The sequence below is a fragment of the Vollenhovia emeryi genome, unplaced genomic scaffold (assembly GCF_000949405.1).
Source record: "Vollenhovia emeryi isolate VEMERY1.0 unplaced genomic scaffold, V.emery_V1.0 DF939331.1, whole genome shotgun sequence".
Lineage (NCBI taxonomy): Eukaryota > Metazoa > Arthropoda > Insecta > Hymenoptera > Formicidae > Vollenhovia > Vollenhovia emeryi.
Window position 1 is genome coordinate 106,601 of NW_011967035.1, and position 21,572 is coordinate 128,172.

The 21,572-nt window shown below is 37.8% G+C and overlaps 1 protein-coding gene across 2 annotated transcripts in view; it reads left to right on the forward strand.

Annotated features, from left to right (window-relative positions):
- Window positions 1–21,474, forward strand: part of LOC105558570 — a 44,684-nt gene extending 23,210 nt beyond the window's left edge. For both annotated transcript variants that reach the window (XM_012006322.1, XM_012006323.1), the window contains 2 exons: window positions 16,465–16,763; window positions 18,828–21,474. In XM_012006322.1, the coding sequence (XP_011861712.1) occupies window positions 16,465–16,763; window positions 18,828–19,188 (660 nt within the window). In that variant the 3' untranslated portion in view covers window positions 19,189–21,474. The remainder of the gene's footprint in view (window positions 1–16,464; window positions 16,764–18,827) is intronic.
- Window positions 21,475–21,572: the final 98 nt, after the last annotated feature.

Below are 21,572 nucleotides of genomic sequence, written 5' to 3' on the forward strand. Positions count from 1 at the left end.
CTGGAACTTCACAATTTCTTGCGATTCCGATTACACAACAAAACTGAACGTCATCTATTTTTCTTCTTGTAAACGGCATGATTTCATACTGATGGCGTCATGTACGGGAATTGACTGCAAGATGCGATTAGATATCTGTAAAAGATGACTGATGTCTACACGATAGAGCTTTTAGTAAGCACGGACAGGAACATTCCGATAAAGAAGGACAGTAAAAATAACTTAGGAACGCGAAGTATTTAAAACCATTTAATATTTCCTCGATATATTATTTTCTATTCTCTGTCCAATTGTTTTAAACGTACAGCTCCATCCATAGGTAAAATTCAATTTTTACAATTAACAACATGTAATAATTTAGAAAATAATTTTTTGCTAAATGATTTGCTTTATAATAGATGCATCTAAAACGCTTCGCGACGCGAGACGGGGAGAATAAAGAGATTAGTAAATGGTGCCACGGGGAATTGCAGCTTTCACGGAAGAAAGCTATTATCTTTTCTCTGCGTACCTACAAACTCTTAGATAATCTTAATAAATACAGTACGCAAATAGATACATTACTTTTTATTGCTTTTACTGAAACTGGAATATTTAGAGGTACCTTTTTTACTCGATCTTTTTCTTACTCTCCAATATTCTTCACAAATAATTATTTACGGAATTGGAAAAACTCACGGCTAGGCGAAATAACGTTTTATCCTTCTCTCTTCTTAACGATTCGACGTCTCGTCAGCATTACAAATTGGTGACGGATCAGAATTTGCGGCGGAACTTTGAAATTACTTAGAAACTCGGAAACCTGTTCTTTATCAAACAATAACGATGGCTGAGTTTGCTCGTTGATGCTCAAGGATAATCCTCTTACGCACTCAGGCGAGAATAAATTTGAAATTCCATCGCTGTGCCCTTCCCTTGAATAATATCATAAATTACTTTTGCACTTGCGATTCTGTCTTTTTTTTTAATATGGCTCTGCACTTTTAGGTATGATTTATTTTCTTGCCAAATAAACCGATAAGCAAGAATCTATCGTGTATTTAGCTTATTGAACAAAATTTATTAATAATACTTGTAACTTGTAATTGACAACGTTTCCAAATGTTTCCAGTGTCTGTGACTCTTTCTAATATTGTTCAAAATCGTTGTAAATGCTTCTTTTTCTGAACACTTGCATTTCTTTTATTTCTTCTTAACGTAGAGTCTCTGAAGTGATAGAATTCGCAATTTTACTTTCTCCTCTTTTCGAATGCATTAATACTATTTTGCTAATACAACTTTTAACGTATAGCACTTTTTAAAATCTCGTGCGGTTCCAAAATCCTGTGAGAGGAAGAAAGATATATAAATAAAATAATAAACTGTATACATTCGTATAAACAATCAGGTGCGGTGTTGTAGCGCGTAACTTTCTATTTGCAATTAAACTTATAAAAACGCTCAAAAATCATCTTTAAAACAGTTTAAGACAGTACAATAGACAACATGGAAGCATAGCAAGATGCTAACATTTTTATTAACAATACGAAAGGAACTTATGCTCATACTGGTTATCTGGGACCATTAATATTACCTCGATATATTATTTTCTATCCTCTGTCAAATTGTTTTAAAAGTACAGCTCCATACGTAAAATTATGCATTGGATACTCTGTGCATATTATTGAGAATATGCAATTCACTTTTTACAATTAACAACGTACAATAATTTAAAGAATAATTTTTCATTAAATGATAAATGATTTTATTAAACACTCGCTGTCACACGAGAGCTCAGAATGCTCGGATGGTGTCTAACGCGCTCGCGGAAGAAAGAAGAGATGCGTATAAGAGAAACATGAAGTAAATATGCGGAGGGAACGAGAAGCACCTTTCGCAATAAGCCAGCTGGCTGCAATTTCTCATATTGCCGTAATAAAATGGTACGATGTGTTTCCATTGTGTCCCGAAGGAATTTCCATATTAAGTGCAACGTTCACCTGGCATAGGTTGCACGGCCGTCGATGGAGGGTCGATGACGCGGGGAGAATTGCGCCGGAAAACCCGCGTATCCGTACAGATTTATTTCGCGCGCCGATAACATGTTGAATTCGACATTTTGGCTAAACTAGGATAATTGACAATATCGCAGAATTTGCGCGGGAGAGATGATTAATTTTAATTGCATCGTATAATCGTGTATGCAGGTAATATCCACGATTCCATTATATAATATATAATTTATTATACATCGTTGATTTATCTTATTATAAATATATAAATACGTGTCCGTATACATTGTATTACATTTTTCAGTCTCTATAATAAGCTCGACATGAGTTTGTTCAAACAGTAATTTCGGTAATTAAAGTTAATCTGTTCGAAGTTGATTCCTCTCTTACGAATTTCACCTCAGTCTTCTCGAAATTGTACGATGTGACGCCATTGTAACCAGAATGAAACGGAAAAGGCTCTAGAAGTAAAGAAATAATCATTCTTTATCTTTCGAGTTTTTTTTTCACTGGACTTAATATACTTATCAAATATTAACCGAGATCCTTCTTAAATAATAATACAATATACGTAGAGGGAAGTCCTCTATTATGAGATAGGAGTCTAATATGAGATAGTAGGTTTTCAACGTCCGAATTTAATCACAAATCTTTTTTCGCAACGACCACACGATCCAACAATTAATTTTCCACTAAACAGCCAACACAGCACAGCAAGATTGCAGGAAGATTGCAGAACTGTTACATTGTAAGATTGTAATATTGCAGCAACGTTGCGCAACATTGCTGCAACGTTTCTGGAGGATTGCAGCAACGTTGAAATGTCCGCCCTCAGAGAGATTGCAGTGCAACGTTATAGCAATGTTGCGGTGCAATATTTTTGGAATAATTTGTTGTACATAAGCAGAGAATTTACTAATTACATCCGGGCCTTTTTCAAGGCATAGCAAGCTTTTGCGAAGTAACTTAAGGAGGTTATGTCGCTTCGCAATAGATGGAGATTGCGAGCAACATCGCACTGATCAAGTACTTAATAATTCGCGCATTATTGGTATCAACGAAAATAACATTATAAAGTTCTCGTAATTAGAAACATTTTTTAAATAGAAAATATAGCATTTTCATTATTTTTGCAACATTGCTATCGAAAGTTTGCAATTTTATATCCCTGCAATGTCTCTGCAAGATTGCACTGCAATCTGCAATATTGCAACGTTTCTGCAATGTAACTGCAACCATCTGTACTGTATGGGTTTGTGCTGTTCTCTCGCGTTAATTTCACTTTATTAGCGTACATTTTCACATTTAAAAGATCCATCTCTGTATCATACGTAAAGTTGATAAAAATAAGGGAAAATTGAATCTCTCTGTAAAACTTTAATGAATAGAATTAACGATCTCTCCTGGAAGCAATATCTTCCTTAAAAGATTCGACAGAATAAGAAGAGAAGAATTAAAGTGTAACGTTATCGGACTAAAGTCAGGTCAGGTATTTCGCGTATCCCCTTGAAACAATAACGAGAGCTCGCGTCGGCATCGATATCCTTGAGGCGCTCCATCGTGCACGCCGGTCCAATCGTCAAATCGATCTACTTTGAGGATCGCTCGGACGGTACCCGTCTCCCCGTGACACCGGAAATGGACGCAAAGGAGTGGGATACTTTGCACCGGAGACTAGATCAAAGGCGGGATGACGGAGAATATAAAGGACGGACGAGATGACTCTCCCGAGTTCACCGTGGATCGCGAAACGGGGAAACGTACGAGTACTACGCTTCTGGGAAATAAGTGTCCCCTTCCGCAACCTTCGCGTTAATCTTCCCTCATTTTGTTGGCTCGTTCACCGACGTTATCATTCCGGCGGACAGCGCATTAACTTTCGCAACGGTGGTGTCTTCCCCGGACATTGTTCGCGGTGGGAAAGAATTTTTCTAGTTCAATATTTTTGTGTACTCTCTCACTCGGAAAAAGTATACGATACTGCGAAAGTGTGTGTAAATAAAATAATACATGAATAAGTACACGGATAGAATTTTCTCTTAAAATTTATCCCGAAAATCACATAATCGTGGGACAACGTGGCATTTCGAAGAACTTTATGAGAGTTTTCTGAAATTTTACCATACATTTTACTATTAAAATGTATACGAAATATAATTACTAGTAAAATGTGTAGTAAAATTTCAAAGAACTCTTATAAAGTTCTTCGAAATGCCACCATGTCCCACGATTACTTGGTCTTCAAGATAAATTTAAGGAGAAAATTTTTCTCCGTGTACAGAAGTATAGAAAAACATCTTGATGTACCCTCTCAGAAAAGATTTCTGATAACAAGACGAACGTATTCTTGGCATATTTAAGCTTCTCGTGTGAAAAAGTAAAAGATGAAACAAGATTAAGATTAAATCAGTAATTCCTATTCTCCTCCCTCGAATCAAATAAGATTGACTTACCGAATAATATTGAAAACTGAAGTAAGGGTAACATATACAGGGTGAGTTTTATTTAAAATAAAAATAAAAAGTAATGTCACTCGCTGATACGAGTCGCAACAGTAAAGTTGTACATCGCTAACTATATATGTTAAACTGTAACAATACAAAAATGTATACGATTATTATAGACTAATTATGCAAAATCGAAACTATAGTATTAAATATACTTCATATTTTATATTTTAAAAAATGGGTATTTATTAAAACAATTATATAGAATACTGAAAGTCTTCCTTTTAAATATTAACTCACAAAATTTTATACGTATGGTTTTGTCTCTAACACTTATTCGAATGCTCGTTGGAATCATTTGAATAAATAAAATAAAAGCACAGAACAGATGATTCATTTTGCACAAGTAGCAAATAACAAAAATATAAGACACTTACCTTACGATTTCTCTGCCGTTGCCCGATGCCGCTTAGGCCTGCTCCTCCTCTCAGATTTTCTTGTTGCACTTACACTCACAGCACTCATTCGCGAAATTTCGGACACTCCCGTACGCGATGTAAAATACCGTGAAATGCAGTAAGCGACGTTCTTTACTTCCTGCCCGTTCGAATTACGAAGAACGACAGAGCGAATTACGCCGTGAACGCCGAAGTCGCACAAATTTCTCTCCCCGAAAATGGAACAGATTACACGGAATCGATAGATAGTTAAAAGCGCGGTGCGTAAACGAGATGTAACCGCGACAAAGTACCACGGTTTACATTCATGTTTTAGACGAGTTGGTCTCGTGAAATATCTATATGTTGATAAAGAGCCGTCGCTTCAATATGCAATTCGTTTCTCATTACAAGTTTTAGAATCTTAATAATTAATCGAGTAACGTTACTTGTCACTGATAAAGGTGTACAAATCAATAGCGTTTTATCCCTACATTCTTCGCGATCGAGTCTTGGAAACCGGTAACGTAAAAATAATATCACGCACGGAACAACTCTCGCTGCTGCCTGCCGGCTCGACGTTCGGCGAACGAGTGATAAGTACGGAATTTTCCATTACGTACATGGGCCAACGAATTCTCAACGTTTTTTTGTTGTTTTTCACTCGGCGCGGTGACGTACAATGTTTTTGCGTACCATCATTGTACCTGAAGGTCGCCACGCTCTCACTCGCTCGCCGAACGTCAAGCCGGCAAGCAGTGGCGCGAGTCGTTCCGTGCGTGGTATTGTTTTTGCGTTGTCCGTTTCCAAGACTCGATCGTGAAGAATGTAAGGATAAAACGCTATTGATTTGGACTCCTTTATCAGTGACAAGTAACTACTAGATTAATTATTAAGTTTCTAGAATTTGTAATGAGAAACTAATTGCGCGTTGAGGCGACGGCTCTTTATTAACGTGTACAATGGATATTTTACGAGACTAACTCATCTAAAATATGAAAGTAAACCGTGGTACGTTGTCGCGGTTACATCTCGTTTACGCACCGCGCTTTTAACTATCTATCGATTTCGTGTAATCTGTTCCATTTTCGGGAAGAGAGAGAGATATTTGTGCGACTTCGGCGTTCGCGCTGTAATTCGCTCTGTCGTTCTTCGCAACTCGAACGGGCAGGAAGTAAAGAACGTAGCTTACTGCATTTCACGGTATTTTACATTGCGTACGGGAGTGTCCGAAATTTCGCGCGATCGATTTTCGCGAGTGAGTGTAAGTGCAACAAGAAAATCTGAGAGGAGGAGCAGGCCTAGGCGGCATCGGACAACGGCAGAGAAATCGTAAGGTAAGTGTCTTACATTTTTGTTATCTGCTAATTGTGCAAAATCTGTTCTGTGCTTTTATTTTATTTATTCAAATGATTCGAACGTGGATTCGAATAAGTGTTAGAGACAAAACCATACGTATAAAATTTTGTGAGTTCATATTTGAACGGAAGACTTTCAGTATTCTATATAATTATTTTAATAAATACCCATTTTCAAAAATATTAAATATAAAGTATATTTAATACAATAGTCTGGATTTTACATAATTAGTCTATAATAATCGTATACATTTTTGTATTGTTACAGTTTAACATGTATAGTTAGCGATGTACAACTTTGCTGTTGCGAACCGTATCAGTGAGTGACAAATTACTTTTTATTTTAAATTGACGTTGCGCATACAATTATTTCTTCGCGTGTATACAAATTCTTAAAAATATACAATGCTTGACCACAAACTGCGCGCGCGAAGCGCGCCTTTTATCGTTTCTAGTCATGGTAAAAAACTTGTTTACGAAATAAAACTCACCCTATATAAATTGAAGATTATATATTACGGAGAGAATTTTCTTTTAAAATTTCAAAAATCAAATTACTGAAAATCATGTAATTGTGGGACAACGTGGCATTTCGAAGAACCTTAGGATTTTGAAATTTTATAAAAAAATGTACACTAACAAGTGTAATCAAATAAACAAAAGAGCCAATAATGACCAGCCTATATAAGGTGATAAAATGAAAAATTGTATTTGAGAAATCATTTAAAGAAACGAACTTGTGACTGTTACAAAGTTTTCATCAGTATAGAAAAGAAAAATGTAAAAAAAACTAATTAGACATTAGATAAAATAGTGTCGGTATACAATACAATCGTCGATTGGAGAGCAATATCCATGAAACGCAATATAAAGTAACTAAAGCTATGTCCTTGTCCATAATTAAAATAAATCTTCTCTCGATGTGTTACAATATAACGCACGCACCGACACCATTTTATTCTAGATTTAAGCATTTTCAGATTAAAATCTTCCGTTCTCTACAGTAAATATGATTGTCGCTATATCGATCTTGTTTTATGATGGACCAAAGTGTAGTAGCATTGGATCCGGAAATCTTTTCGCGAGTGTAATTGAAAGTGACCGATTATCGCGTTAATCCACGATTACAAATCGGATTACAACGATCGACGATGCCGTATAAGTCATCGGATACACCGATGCCTTGATTACACAGTCATCAGTGTGTGCATCGCGAGACAATGCGGCTTCCCCTGGTTCGCGACCTGATCTCTTCGAATGCGTCGGGTCCTCTCCCCTGCGACAGGGCCCCCCCTTAGAAAAAGCGGGGAATGAAACGCGGAGAGTCGAGCTGTCCTTTCCGCCGTTGCGTGTCGCGTGCGGCCATTGTCTTGGCCTTCCCGTGGACCCGTCGCGTGGCTGCGAGTGGATAAAAGAGGGATGGCCCTTTCCGGAGGAGGGGAGGGGGAGACGGAGCCAGAAAGGGACGCCGGTGAATGGTGGACCCGTATTCCTACGATAAATAAAATGTCCGCGTCTATCCGCATTGTGCATAATGAAAAGTAACGGCGAGCCCGAGCGAGGGCAACCGCGCGTGCACGCACGCGCGCGACTGCGTCATTCGAGGGGGGTACGTGCGAGCGCGACGAGTGCCTCTGTCGCCAATCCGTCGCCGTATTCATGAATCGTGTGTGCACTTTGATACACAGTATCCAAAATTAACGGAGAAGGTGGCAAGAAGAATTAAAGTTGTAAAAAGTTGATTTTTTAAGTACAATTGAAATCCGAAAAGAGCTTATTTAAAATAAACCGTTGATCGTATATATTGTACGAGGAAAAGAATGAGAAAAGGATGATTCAAACATGTTGATCTATTACAATTGGAGAAATGGAATATAAAGATAGTTCTGCCTCGTGATTTCATCAACTATACCCCTGCCCGGATCTGAATGGTATATGGCTTCAATGTGAGACTGGTATGACATTAGTTACAATATCTGATATCTGTCTGCATAGGATAACAAAAAATAATTGTTTTTCAAATCCAAGACAGACATTACCTGTAGTACACAGAAAAAATAAGTGTCAGATCAACTCTTATACAGGCTGTTCCAGGAGAAAAGGTCAATATTTTGGGAAGTGATGGTATCGATTATTTTAAGCAAAAACGTTCATATGAATATACAGGTATGTCCCGTTCTCCAGTGTTTCCGAGATCGAGCCATTTGAATGTACAGTCGCAAAATTACTGACAAGAGAGAAATGCTACGTACTATTTCTAATATTTATCGTTCGAGCGATACATTTTTACAGATCATAATAAATTTTCCAAAAATTCCACCGTTAACAACAATGCATTTTGCAACTCTCGTGTGAACATGCTCGTTCGACATTTGTGAATATACGAGGCACTTTGAACATTTCTACAATGTTATCGGCACAACAGTCGACGGACGTGTAAGAGTAAATCCCCGCAAACGTTTATGAGGTTGGACGAAGGGTGAAGTGTACAGAAAAGAAGTAAATACACGAGATATTCAGGTAGCTGTATCTCGGACACAGTGGGGAATGGGACATATATTAATATGAACATTTTTGCTTAAAATGACGGATACTACACGTCCTAGAATATTGGACCCTTTTTCCTGGGACACCTTGTATACTCAAATTAACGCGTTTATTGTTTCGTATATACGCAACAATCTATAATCTTCAAGTATTAAATAATCTTGCATTCCAACTATTTAAATACCATAATTGTCACTTCAAGAATACATATATTATTTTCTATCCGGTATATTGGTTCCTTTTCCATTCAAAGAAAATTATTCTTAAATAATATTTTTTAAAAGCATATATTTTTCTCGATTGAATTATATAAAATTGCTTCAATCAAGTAAGTTTTTCTTCCTTTGACGCAACATAATCTCACTTCAAGATTTTCACATTGAAACTAAACATATTCTTTTCTGTGTACCTCGCGACAACATATCTTCTAACTTGCTCCCCCGCCCTTCAACGTCAAATACATGTCAAACAGATTTATTCCTTTCCCGACATTTAAAATTCTTTTGCCTCCACGATCGATCATCGTCCTGCAATTTTTCGTCGCGAACATTGCAGCAACATTTTGAATACCATCCGTTTGTCTCTTTTATTTTACGTTTATCCATAGAGATCACGTTACCGTGAAAGCGAAAGATTTCGATATGTTATAAAAAAAGAAACACAGAGGAGAGAGAGAGAGAGAGAGAGAGAGAGAGAGAGAGAGAGAGAGAGAGAGAGAGAGAGGACAAAAGAGAGAAAGAAGAGAAATATTTTTTGCACGTACGATGGTAAAACTGAAGATAAAAAAGCGATATAATCCACGTAAAAATAACAGCTGTGAGATCTTTGCGTTGCGCAAAAATTTGTTTTTGTTATTGTGTAATAATTTTATATGGAGAGAATCGCAAAATAAAAAATGTCTCTTTCTACAGAAAATTCTCAGTTTATCAATCGAAATGGCTACCGTCCGAAATGGATTTAAAAGTTGAAAGAATTAAACATTCTTGTAATCGATTAAATCCCGCGCGCGCGCATTCGGGATTCGTGTGTGAAAATACGAAGCCGCTGAAGCTCCAGTGAAATTCCATTTGATTCCCCGAACGAGCCGATACGTCATCGCGAAAGGTCCTCCTGCGGTATCGCCGTGTGCTCAATCATCGAAATGACGGACGTTCATTGCTGGAACGGACGTTTTTTTCCGGTGCAATAATCCACGAGTGGCGTCGAGCTAGAAACGCGATTCGGTGGTGGATAGCGAAGTTTCCAAACTCTAGGTTGATTTTCCTTGATATTCCCGGCCACCGATACCCCAATAAAACCAGAAAAGGCACCGACATATCTCTACAACAAATTCGTACTTTATATGGCAAAAATTAAACTTTATCGAAACGATCTTAATTGAAAAGGAATATCAAGTAATATTACAGGCTCTTAGGCGGCGCCCTCTCCCCCTTTTTTTCCCCGCCAGGGAAATCTAAGGGACTGTTAGTATTGTGCACCCCTGGTGGAGGGGTCGATTGGAATTGGACGTTTGTTGTAAAAAAAAACGCAGGGGGAAAAGAACCGAGGGCGAGCCGCGGTGGTACGAAATTCGGTCGTAATATGGTCGCAAATATTGGCAATTTTTTTTCACTGATCCGCTCTTAAAACCAGTGCTCGAACGCAGCTCAGAATAAAAGCTCGAAGAGTGCGGAATCTGACCGATCTCTGATACAGCTTTCGAGTAGAGGGTCTCAATGCGGAGGACTCTTTTGCAGAGGAACGATCGGAAAGATCACGTCGTTGTATTCTTGTAATCCTGTCGCAGCGCGAAATGAGATTCAATCTCTGCGCGAGCTCCAATATTGCAAACTACATTTTTTCTTGTATTACCGCGTAAAGTCCCGCTCCTTCCATAAGCGAACGTTAAGTCTTTTTTAACCGTATAAATTTTTCCGTTTGATAAGTCCGAGTCATTAAAGGAGAATAATGATCAACAGCTGATCCTCATTTCCCAATTAATCTTGGGTAAACTGCTCGAGCAGAATTTTAATTCGCGGCTTAATTGCCGAGATATTCAACTTCGAAAACTAAGTATCGACTTAAAATTCTATTAAAGTAAAATCCATTCGCGAAACCTTCCAAGCCTTCGCTAGCGCACGGTCCCTGTAAACCCATATAGATATACACTCGATGTGGAAAATTAAAAAGTTGCGAGAAATATATTACGGATTTTCTCACGCACAGGCGTGTGTCCCAGTACTTTTCTAAGAAGATAGACTATCAGGCCAGACCTCCGTCGGATCGATTATGCATAGATTCACCGGCAGAGTCAAATTATTTCTGCGTTATATCCCGCCGTGTATTGGAAGAAAGCGAATATTTTATGCAAGCTTGAAAAGGATCCCAGTTCGAAAGATGAAAAGAAGAGAGGAGGGAACGAACTGATTCCCTCTCCTCTCGTTTTACCCCACTCGTCTCGTATTATCCCTGCGATCGAGTATACCCTTCAATCGCGTTATGAGAATCGAGAGACGTATTTCGAGAACGAGGACGAGAATCTCCGGGCTGATCGCCTCTTCTATAAGACGCAACACGATTTCGCTGTTTGCTTATACCGTTAAAGCCCGATTCTCCATAATCCTTTGAATCCGAACCTCTAAATAACGCGAAAATAATTTGGTGCTTCTCTTACTGCTAGATTTTAATCGTACACATTTGGTCTCGCCGTGTGTTGATCGAAGAAACTGTTAAAATCGAGCGTTGCAACTGTTTTATATGAATTTAATTTCTACATACATATTATGTCTATGTTACAATTTTATATATAAAGATAATTTCATGCGAGACTACTATTCTATCAATCCTTTCGCACGCGACGCGTGCTCGTGTACGTTCTTTACATCAGCGAAACTTCACTCGACAAGTTACCTCGAGTAAATGGACGACAAGTAACTTCGGCTATTCTTCGGCAAAAGAATGAGGAGGGATGAAAGACAAGTTACAGTGCGGAAAATTTTTATAAAAAGGGAGAGAGAGAGAGAGAGAGAGAGATGATTAATGTATATATTTATATTATATTTAAATTTATATCGATGCACAAAACGTAAGCACAAAACATATATCTCTCTCTTTTTTTATTAAACTCCTAGATTAATTTACAATTTGTCGAGTAGGACAATAAGTACATTTTATGCGTTCGTACAATACTTGTTGATATTATATTTTGCAATTGGTAAAAAAGGATATTAATATGAGAAAAACTAACACCACCTCGTGGTGTTTTTTTTTTACGCACAGTCATTTTGTAAATGGTAGGAAAGCCAGTAGAATATTTATTTGAAAAATAGAAAAATATAATGCCGTGAAAACAAAATAAAATCGAAATGTGTTTTTTTTCAAGTATATTTATTAGAACATTTATTATTATAACATTTAAATTTATATTAATACAACACCGTAAACATCGCAAACATCGCATATCGTTCGGACATGATTTCAATTGGTCTTCGCCAGATATTTTACATTGTGAAAAGCACACGAAAAAGAAATTGCCGAAATGCTGCATATCATAAAGTGGATTCTAACACTATCAATTCGAAAAAAGATACCGAAAACCTGAATCCTTTATATGCGATTCTGTTGTTAATTCTTTGATGTGACTGTCAGTTATTTATTTCCCTCTCCTTTCTCGTTGTTTTAACCTAAACGTTTTTATTTTGTAACACTCTCGACAGTCATTCTCCGGCCTTTGTAGACTGCGTACATATTTTAACTCTGTACCTGTTATTTTGTAATCATGACTCATTTTCTTCCTGACTTCTATCAAACGACTGCTTATCGCATTGGCTGGATTATTTATTAAGGTAATAATTGACTGGCCTTTCATTTAATTTCAATTTTTTAAATTATTTTATCCGCTATGACATACCATATCTTTAATTTATTTATTAATTTTAATCTCATTTCCTTTATAATTTTTATGATTTATGCACACTGAGATTATTTTGTAATTTGTTCCGTATAGTTGATTAGTTTGTAATCCCGATTATTGGATATTACTTTCAGAAATGGTTTGATAAAGACCTAAACCCCTTGGTCAAGACGTCGCATTATATTTTGCTTCTTATTAAACACTGGCCAGTTAAAGTTGATTAAAGTTTACTTATTATTATTTATTACTAGCAACCTCAAGTGATTTCTATCTATTATCTGAAACGTTTTCCCGTATCTTTCATATCTTTCAAGATATTTGCCTAGGGCGATTAAAATGAAACACTCTGTATATTTAACCGATTTATTCATCTTAACATTTGGATTTCTGTCGGGAACGCGGCTTCGCAATCCCCGTTGCGCCGAATAATGAAACGAGAACGAGGAGAGGTCTTAAAACTGCTTAATTGGAAAAGGAAAGAAACACGCGACGGTGCGGCTGGCGAATAAATGATTCGATTTCGTTCACTTGTACGAACTAGTCGCAAACCGATTTCCTTTCGCTTGTAGAGCTCGATTCGAGCCGAATAAAAATGGGCGCAAACTCGCGCCAGGGGAAGCCGGACTTTCGACGCGATCCTATGTTAATGAAATGAATAAGTTTGTACTCGACGGACGCCGAAATTTTAATTGAACGGACGCATGGCGAGTGTGCTAAGAAATTTTCGTGTGAACAAGTTACTCTCCTCTATGAGCAGGCAAGATGATCCCGATTCTAATTTCAAAGTTCCGATGTTATCGAAAACTTGGGAAGCAAGAAGAAAGACGTTATGACAAAAAATTCTCTAAATTTTCGCCGCACAGTATTTTTTCAAATTATATCTTTTCTTGCAATATTTTTCGCTGTACTATTTCTCGTATATTTCCCTCTCTCTCTCTCTCTCTCTCTCTCTCTCTCTATCTTTGATGTATTTTGAAATCTGCAGCATCGAAAATGTTCTTATTGAGAAAAATACAGTCGAGTTGATCGTAGAATTCTTCAGTTTTCTTTATACGCGCGCGATAACGAAATGAAACGATGAAATTCTTCTTAACCCATTAAATCCTAGGAAACTCCTGTGCGTTTTTCTGTTTTAAATCCTTGTAACTCAGGTCTTTATGAAAATTTGTAGACCGCATTGGTATCGAAAAGTAATAAGAATTGCTCCTTCCGAAAATGTGGTCAACAGTGGAGTGGGAAAATTAAATTTGACTTACTATAAAAGAATATATATATTTTATGTTTAAGACTTAAAGGCATCTTTATAAGACGTCATAAGAACGTTTTTTAACAATGTCTTAAAGACATTTTTTCCGTCTTACGGACGTCTTTTCGTGAAATTTTAAAGACGTCTCTAGTAAGACGTTTTTAAGACGTCGTTTAGACTTGCATATTGTCTGGGTAAATTCATGTGGGAAGGCATCAGTGATGCCTAGTGTACAACAAGCATTGGCGGCAAATCCTAAGAGACCGAATACGCAGTTTATACGCCGTCGGTCGGCTTGGTATCTCCATTCGAAAATCTCGCGCGTCTAGGTTGCTTTAACGGCACTACCATATTACTCTACGAACGAAGAGAGAAATTCTCCTGGATTATACGAAGAAAACGAGGGGGAGGATAGAGGAACTATATAAAGAGTACAAGGGCAAGTGGGAAAGAGGGAAACGAAGAAGTTTGGCTGAACTGCGTAAAGTTTTCATTAGGGATATTGGCCACCTTTTTCTCCGGCCGTCTCTTCCGCTAGCTTTCACCGCGCCGGATGAAGTCGGGCGCTCGGCCGCGGCAATTTTAATATGACTACGGGAAGGAGGAGTCCCGGGAGATCTGAATATAATCAGATACACGGCTGATCCGTCCAGTTGTGATACACCTCCTTTTTATCTTCGCTGTCTTAATTGTCTAATCGTCACAGTTATAATCAACGATCGCCGAGTCACTCAATTGTAGCTCGTGTATGTACAAATGTTCTCCATAAACACTCTGAATCTGGTGGTGAATGAGCCATCAGCGAATCAGAAGACTCTCCACTTTCGTAAACGTTTAGTCAAATTTTCATAAATTTTCGGATCTTAATAAAATTTTCCCAATGTTTTTTACTTCAAATCGAATTTCTCTCTGTCGAAAACGTGATCGCCAAAGAACACTGGCCCATGTTATAATAAAAATACGATACATTATCGCGTCATTGAATGGGCCTGCCGTTCTTCGTGAAGGGGCAGAGATTTTTCATGACGAAAACGCGGCGCATTTAGTTGTTAATTATTGCCACGGGCGGTCTTGCAATAAAAGTTGAGGCAAGACGAAGCGGAGAACTTTCGCCCACTGAATTTCTAGCATCGCCGCGCCCGGCGGTGCTCGAATGGCGCGATAACAATGATTTACGGCGCAATAATTATCTGTCTTGCCGGTCGCAGCCGGCCGCGGATTCTTACGTCCTTGATGAAGGACCAACCCTCGTAATCCTTTTTCTCCTCTATGTTTTCTTTTTTTTTCGAAACTGCGTTATCAGTAGCGCGCGGCTCTGTTGGAAAATCATCATTTATGCGAGTGCCATTGCGTTCATATAATTTCGGTCGGAAATTATTGCGGCATCTCGTAGAAAATATCTACCGGTAATTCGAATTCGGTAACCAACGACGATCAATTGTCCGTGCATCTACTAAATTATCTCCGTGTTTTCGGTAAAGTACTTTACCAATACAGTCAAATACTAGTGTCAAATACCAGTTTCTTTGTTATTTGACTTCTGAGTTGAGTGTTTTAAGTATGAAAATGCCCTACTATGTGGTACGCAACTTATCCTGGTATTATTTTGTGCATGAAAGCCAATGAAGAGAATTACAAGCGAAAAAACTATATATTTGACTGTGTCGGTAAAAAAGATGGCTGAAGGATCCCCTTAATAATCTCCGATCAAAAGTATCGTTCGAAACGTTCTCTGTCTATGAGAAAACTCGAAATTTTCAGAAAACTGTTATCCATTAAAAAGCAAAGAATTCTCGGAGAATTTTCTGTTAGGACTTTCATCAGAATTGCCTCTTACAATTGTTCGATAATTTTCTTTTTATCATTCTTTATTTTGTTTATCTCGCGAATAATTAAGTATGGTACAGGTTTTGTTTGAGATTTTTTTATAAGCTTCGTTTTTGTTTTAAAAAAATCCTCCGTCGCGCATTGCTGTGCTATTATATTATTTGGAAATGAAAAGGTGATAATTTCATGTAACGTGAAACGACTATTCTACGAAGGTAAAGTCCTTTACCATTTTTCAATATTGTTTCGAATCTGATATTTTTTTAAATTGGCACCTCCCGTTTTCTTTTCCACCATCGTATAATTAAAAAAAAGAACGAAAATATTTTAGTAATAATTAAACTCACTTTTAACTTGTCTCTAAGAACACTAGAAATTTATTTAGAAATAAAAATGTCCGACGAATTAAAAGAAACTTTTTCCAAAATTTAAGCAAGCGTTATTTTTATTCCGCGAGATAAAAATAACAGCGTCCACCTCGCCGGAATGTAGCGTCTCATTTTTTTTTTAAATTGTCTGTTTTTCTAGACAACCGTCCGCGGAATTTCCCATCCTCGAATACACTCGGCTCCGGTAATCTCGATGGTATCTCTTTATTTTATCATTCTGACGTCGAGATTAATTTAACAATAAGATTAGTATGTTATTGTGTTCCCCGGTATATTTTGTTCTCCCCTGAAGCGCACGTTCTCATTAAATTAAATTTCCTTTTGTCCCAGGTGCCCGTGGAGCGGAGAACTCTGCCCACCGATTTGCCAGGACCGTCCCGCCGGCGACCATTCACGAAAAGGCACTCGCCATCGGCGGAGGCGTGCTCCTCCGGGGGTAGCAGCGGCGGCGGTGGTACCGGCGGCAGCGTCGTTACCGGCACCGGTTCCGGTATGCAGACGTCGTGTTCCCTGCCGGAGACCCCGGTGTTCGCCAGAGGTAGCGACATCCCCAGAACGCCGCAGCACGCCGGTAACCCCACGCAGTCGAGGCGACAACCCGGCTGGTACGCACCCACCACAGCTACCGGGTGAGCATCGCCGCCATCCCCTTCGTTTTCGTCCGAAAGCTATCGGGGAAGATATTTTTGCGATCGAAAGTCCCCGAATAGTCGGAACAATTGTTATGATTGGCCGATCTTTGGAATTCCTGTAGAATTCTTCGATCGCGTAAGAAGCGATTGGAGAACAAGACCAAAATACTTCGATGTGAGAACAAATTATGGTTGCTCGGTAAATTTAAAAATGAAGGAATATAATAGAATATACAAGCCGAATGTACATGCTGAATATATGTATGTATGTATATTATAAGTTGAACAATGATGCAACAAACTTTCGACCTGATATAGGGTCATCTTCAGTGACAAATTACAAAAAGACCTGAACATTTTGTCGTAAAAATCAAGAACAGTAGACGTCAAGGTAATTATTTAGATTAGGACACCCACCTCCGATAACCTTGGGCTTGACATATATTATAGAGGTCACCCTCCTGAGTGACCTGCAAAAGATTTTAACCTGCGGACGTTGTGTGTTAAAAAGTTATTAAAAAAACAATGTCGACCAATTATATGTAATTTTAGACACAAATATTAAAAATTTTGAAAAATGTTTTAAACAAAAGTTGTAGATCTCTTTAAAATATACATTTTATGTCCTATTCATTTTTACTATACGAGTAACAGTTTTCGATAAAAATGATGGACTCTAAATCCTATATCTAAGCATGTGCTTTGTAGTACATAGACGATTCCATATGGATTTGCGACTTTTCACATGAAGCGAGATCCACTCCACACCTCAGACATAGTTTGGGTTAGGTTATATCTTAACAAAGTGGAGCCTCCCCGCAGGGGGGCGGAACATACTGTCTCCACGCATGTACTTCCGTTGTACTGTATTCCACATGGGTTTGCGACTTTCCACGTGAAGCGAGATCCACTCCACACCTCGGACATAGTTTGGGTAGGGTTATATTTTAACGAGGTGGAGCCCCCTCCGTAGGGGGGGCGGAACACACTGTCTCCATGCATGTACTTCCATGACGTACGACAGATGGAGATGGGAGGAGAGATATAAGATTTAGAGTCCATCATTTGTTTTCGAAAACTATTACTCGCACAGTAAAAATGAATAGAACATAAAATGTATATTTCAAAAAGATCTACAACTTTTGTTTAAAACATTTTTCAAAATTTTTAATATTTGTGTCTGAAAATTACATATAATTGGTCGACATTTTTTTTTAATAACTTTTTAACACACAACGTCCGCAGGCTAAAATCTTTTGCAGGTCACTCAGGTGGGTGACCTCTATAATATATGTCAAGCCCAAGGTTATTGGAGATGGGTGTCCTAATCTAAATAATTACCTTAGATATACATTGCTGTTAAGCCTTGTGTCCACGATCCAAGAACTTGGTTCAAGTTCTAGTTTCGAGAAATGTGTAGCCAATCAACCTGCAGCTATTCCATAAAAGCTGCAAGGTGATTGGCTACGCATTTCTCGGAACTAGAACTTGGACACAGTTCTTGGATCGTGGACACAAAGCTTTAGAGACAGAGGAAAATCCTCTATTATGAGATAGGATTCTAATATGAGATAGTAGGTTTTCAACGTACAAATTTGATCGCAAATCTTTTTTTTTCGCGACGATTAAACGATTTAACAATCAATTTTCTACTAAACAGATTTTACTCCGAGGACAATAAATTCATACCAACAGACGACGCCTATTAATTCTTTCCTCTATACATTTCGATTCCCATACACGCATGTCTAAAAGACATCTTTAAGACATACATATCTAAACGACTTAAAAACGTTTTAAAGATGTCTTTTATACATACGTGTTGTTTGAAAATTATGTAACTGTGGGACAACATGGCGGTTTGAAGAACTTTTTGAGAGCTTTTTTGAAAATTTACTAGTAAAACGTATGGTAACATTTCGAAAAACTGTCATAAAATTCTTCGAACAGCGTGTTGTCCCACGATTACACAATTACATGATTTTCAGGATAAATTTGAAGAGAAAATTCTCGTTCGTGTAGGAATCTATCCATGCTTTGCTAATCTCGCGTCGCTTTCAGCTATCGACGGAACAATCCCGGTCTGGAGCAGGCTATAATCGGCACCGAGCTACTCCGGCTGGCGGGAGGGCCGAATCGCGGATGGTATCCCACCAGGAAGGCGAACCAGCCGCGACCGGCGTCCATCGAGCACCTCGAGCGGCTGAACAACGCCTACGACGCACGGCTGCCGAGCACCGGGGACCAGAGAAAGCCGCTGACCCTACCTACGAACATCACACCCAACAAATACTTCGGCCAAAGTAAGCACAGCTCCGCCTCCAGCACTCGCGAGGCGCTACGGAGGGTCACTAGCTTGCTCATCAAGAAAGGTAAGCGCCGGGGATTCGCGCTGTTAGAAAGAGAAAAACACCACGCCTGAACACGTTTGGCGCGTGGCGTAGCTCGGGAATAACGCGACGTCTTCGGCGACTCTGAGACTCACCCTGTTTGCGTTCAAGCTGGATTTCACGGTCCCGTTTTCCGTTTTCTTGTTTTTTTTCTCCTCGGCACAGTGCTATTATGAATTCATCGTACGATTAAACGCACGTTGAGAAGAACGTGCGAATAAACGGCGACATCCTGGAACTCCTGGAAGAATTATCCTCTGATATGTTAGCAGTATTTGTAATAGTATTACTGGTGGACCGTAGAATGTTACTTGGTACGCAAACGTGGATGTGAATTTCTAGTATCGTCGTGAAAAAGAGATATTGTAAGCAATAAGCGACATTTTTCGTTCACTTATATGTTATTAGAGTGTCTCTTTTACGTTATTTTGCGTTGTGGAAACCCTGATAGAAATATTTTGTTAATAGTACTATGAGATCGATGAAAAGTGAAGTTAAAAAATTGTGGAAAAATTATGTATCTCAAAATAAATCACTATCAAGTTTCCTGAAATGTGACGTAATCTATGAAATATAAGGAAAGTTAGAGTGTACTGTTGAAAAATAATTTTTTACTGAATTTTTTCTGAAATATTGATGAAATACAATGAGGTTAATTGAGAGAGATTTTAAAATACATTTCAACAATATTTTATTATACTTTCAATAAAATATTTCCACCGGGGAAGTTAGTTAGTTTATTGGAAAGTAGTTCGTTTAAATTTTAAGAAAAAATATTTCAAATTCGGTTAGACTGTATACTGCTTCTCTCTTTAAAAATTATTATATAATATTTACAAAATAATTTTTGTTAGATCAGTACATGATTTTATTCAAAGAATATTACTGAGAATTATACTAAAAAGAATTTCACGGAATAATTTTAAATTTTGTTATTAAACAAATTAACATGTCCACTATATTTTCTATCAGTTTCTTAATATGTTTTACATTTTAACATAGAAAAGATCAATAACAATAGCAAATGTAGCAGTGCAAAATGACTTAATTGCTCCATAACTCTTTCCTTTTATATTTAATTAAAAAATATCTCTTTGATTTACCAATACTTTTATTTGTTCTTATTGCTCGAACAAATCACTTACGTCGTGTTTCCTAAAGATTTCGCTATTTGAAAGCCCGTAATCTTTGATAAGTAACCTGCGGAAGAGTTCTCTAACTTGTATCGTGTGACCTTTCGTGGCATTTGAGTGCCACTGATTTAACGCTGTCTCATTCTGTAACATTCTCGGAATGCTTGCTTTTAAGTAACTTTCACTATTGCTACACAATCATTAAGAAATTAATTTTTATCTGTGCATATGTTAATTACTCAATGTGTATTCGATGTCCCAACTCCCAAATAGCTTCAATGAACTCATATAAAGTTTGGCGTGAAAATACATGTATCTTCACACTTTTCATTATTCGATGTTGATTGAAATACACTTATCGACAATCGATTCTTAAACAATTGAAAAATTCTTTTATTACACTCGCGTGTGTAACTTTTCATGCCACTTTTTTCAAATATCTAACTTCTCTGTGTCTATTTCACATACATTTCACACACATTTCATTTGTTGCATGCGGTATTTCTGCAATATCTTCAATCTTTTCCGTAAAATTTACTGGAACGTAATTAATCAATTTATTACTTCCTCTATGTAGATTTAGAAATGATTTAGAAGTAAGTTAGTAATAAACTGATGCATGTCTGACATGTAGTTAAATACAAAAGTGTTGTGTATATCATAGAGTTTGACTATTAATTATAATATTTATGATTCACTGCGAATGTTAAATATGCATATGCATAATTCGACAATACAAATTGCACTTTAATAGTTTTTACCGACTGTTGATTTATATCAATCGTCGATAACTCCAACTACACTTTCATACTTGAAATTTTCAGTTTTATCGACAATATACTAAAGTGCTTTCCAAGTACAGTTTTTATTTTCATCAAAAATTCTTTACAATTAATCAAATTAAAGTACAGAAATACTGATAAATGCACGATCAATTCTCGAGGAACAAAATGACTATGTCTCTGACTATGTTTACACGGCACCCTTATGGCTCATTCAGACTGAACGCGATGAGCGATGAGCGACGCGCAATATCCAATGGGCGTGCAGTCTTTATAGAAAAACTGTACGCTTTCCCATAAAACCTGTACGCTGATTGGATAATCGTGCGTCTCTCGTCGTTCATCGCGTCTAGTCTGAATGAGGCTGGATTCACATGGAGCGTAACTTGCGTAAGGGTGGAGTCCCATGGAGCGGAATACGCGGAAGCAGAATCAGCGGATCGCCAATCGCAAGATTATTCTGATAGAGCCCTTTCAAAAATTCCGTCGAAACGGTCTTGT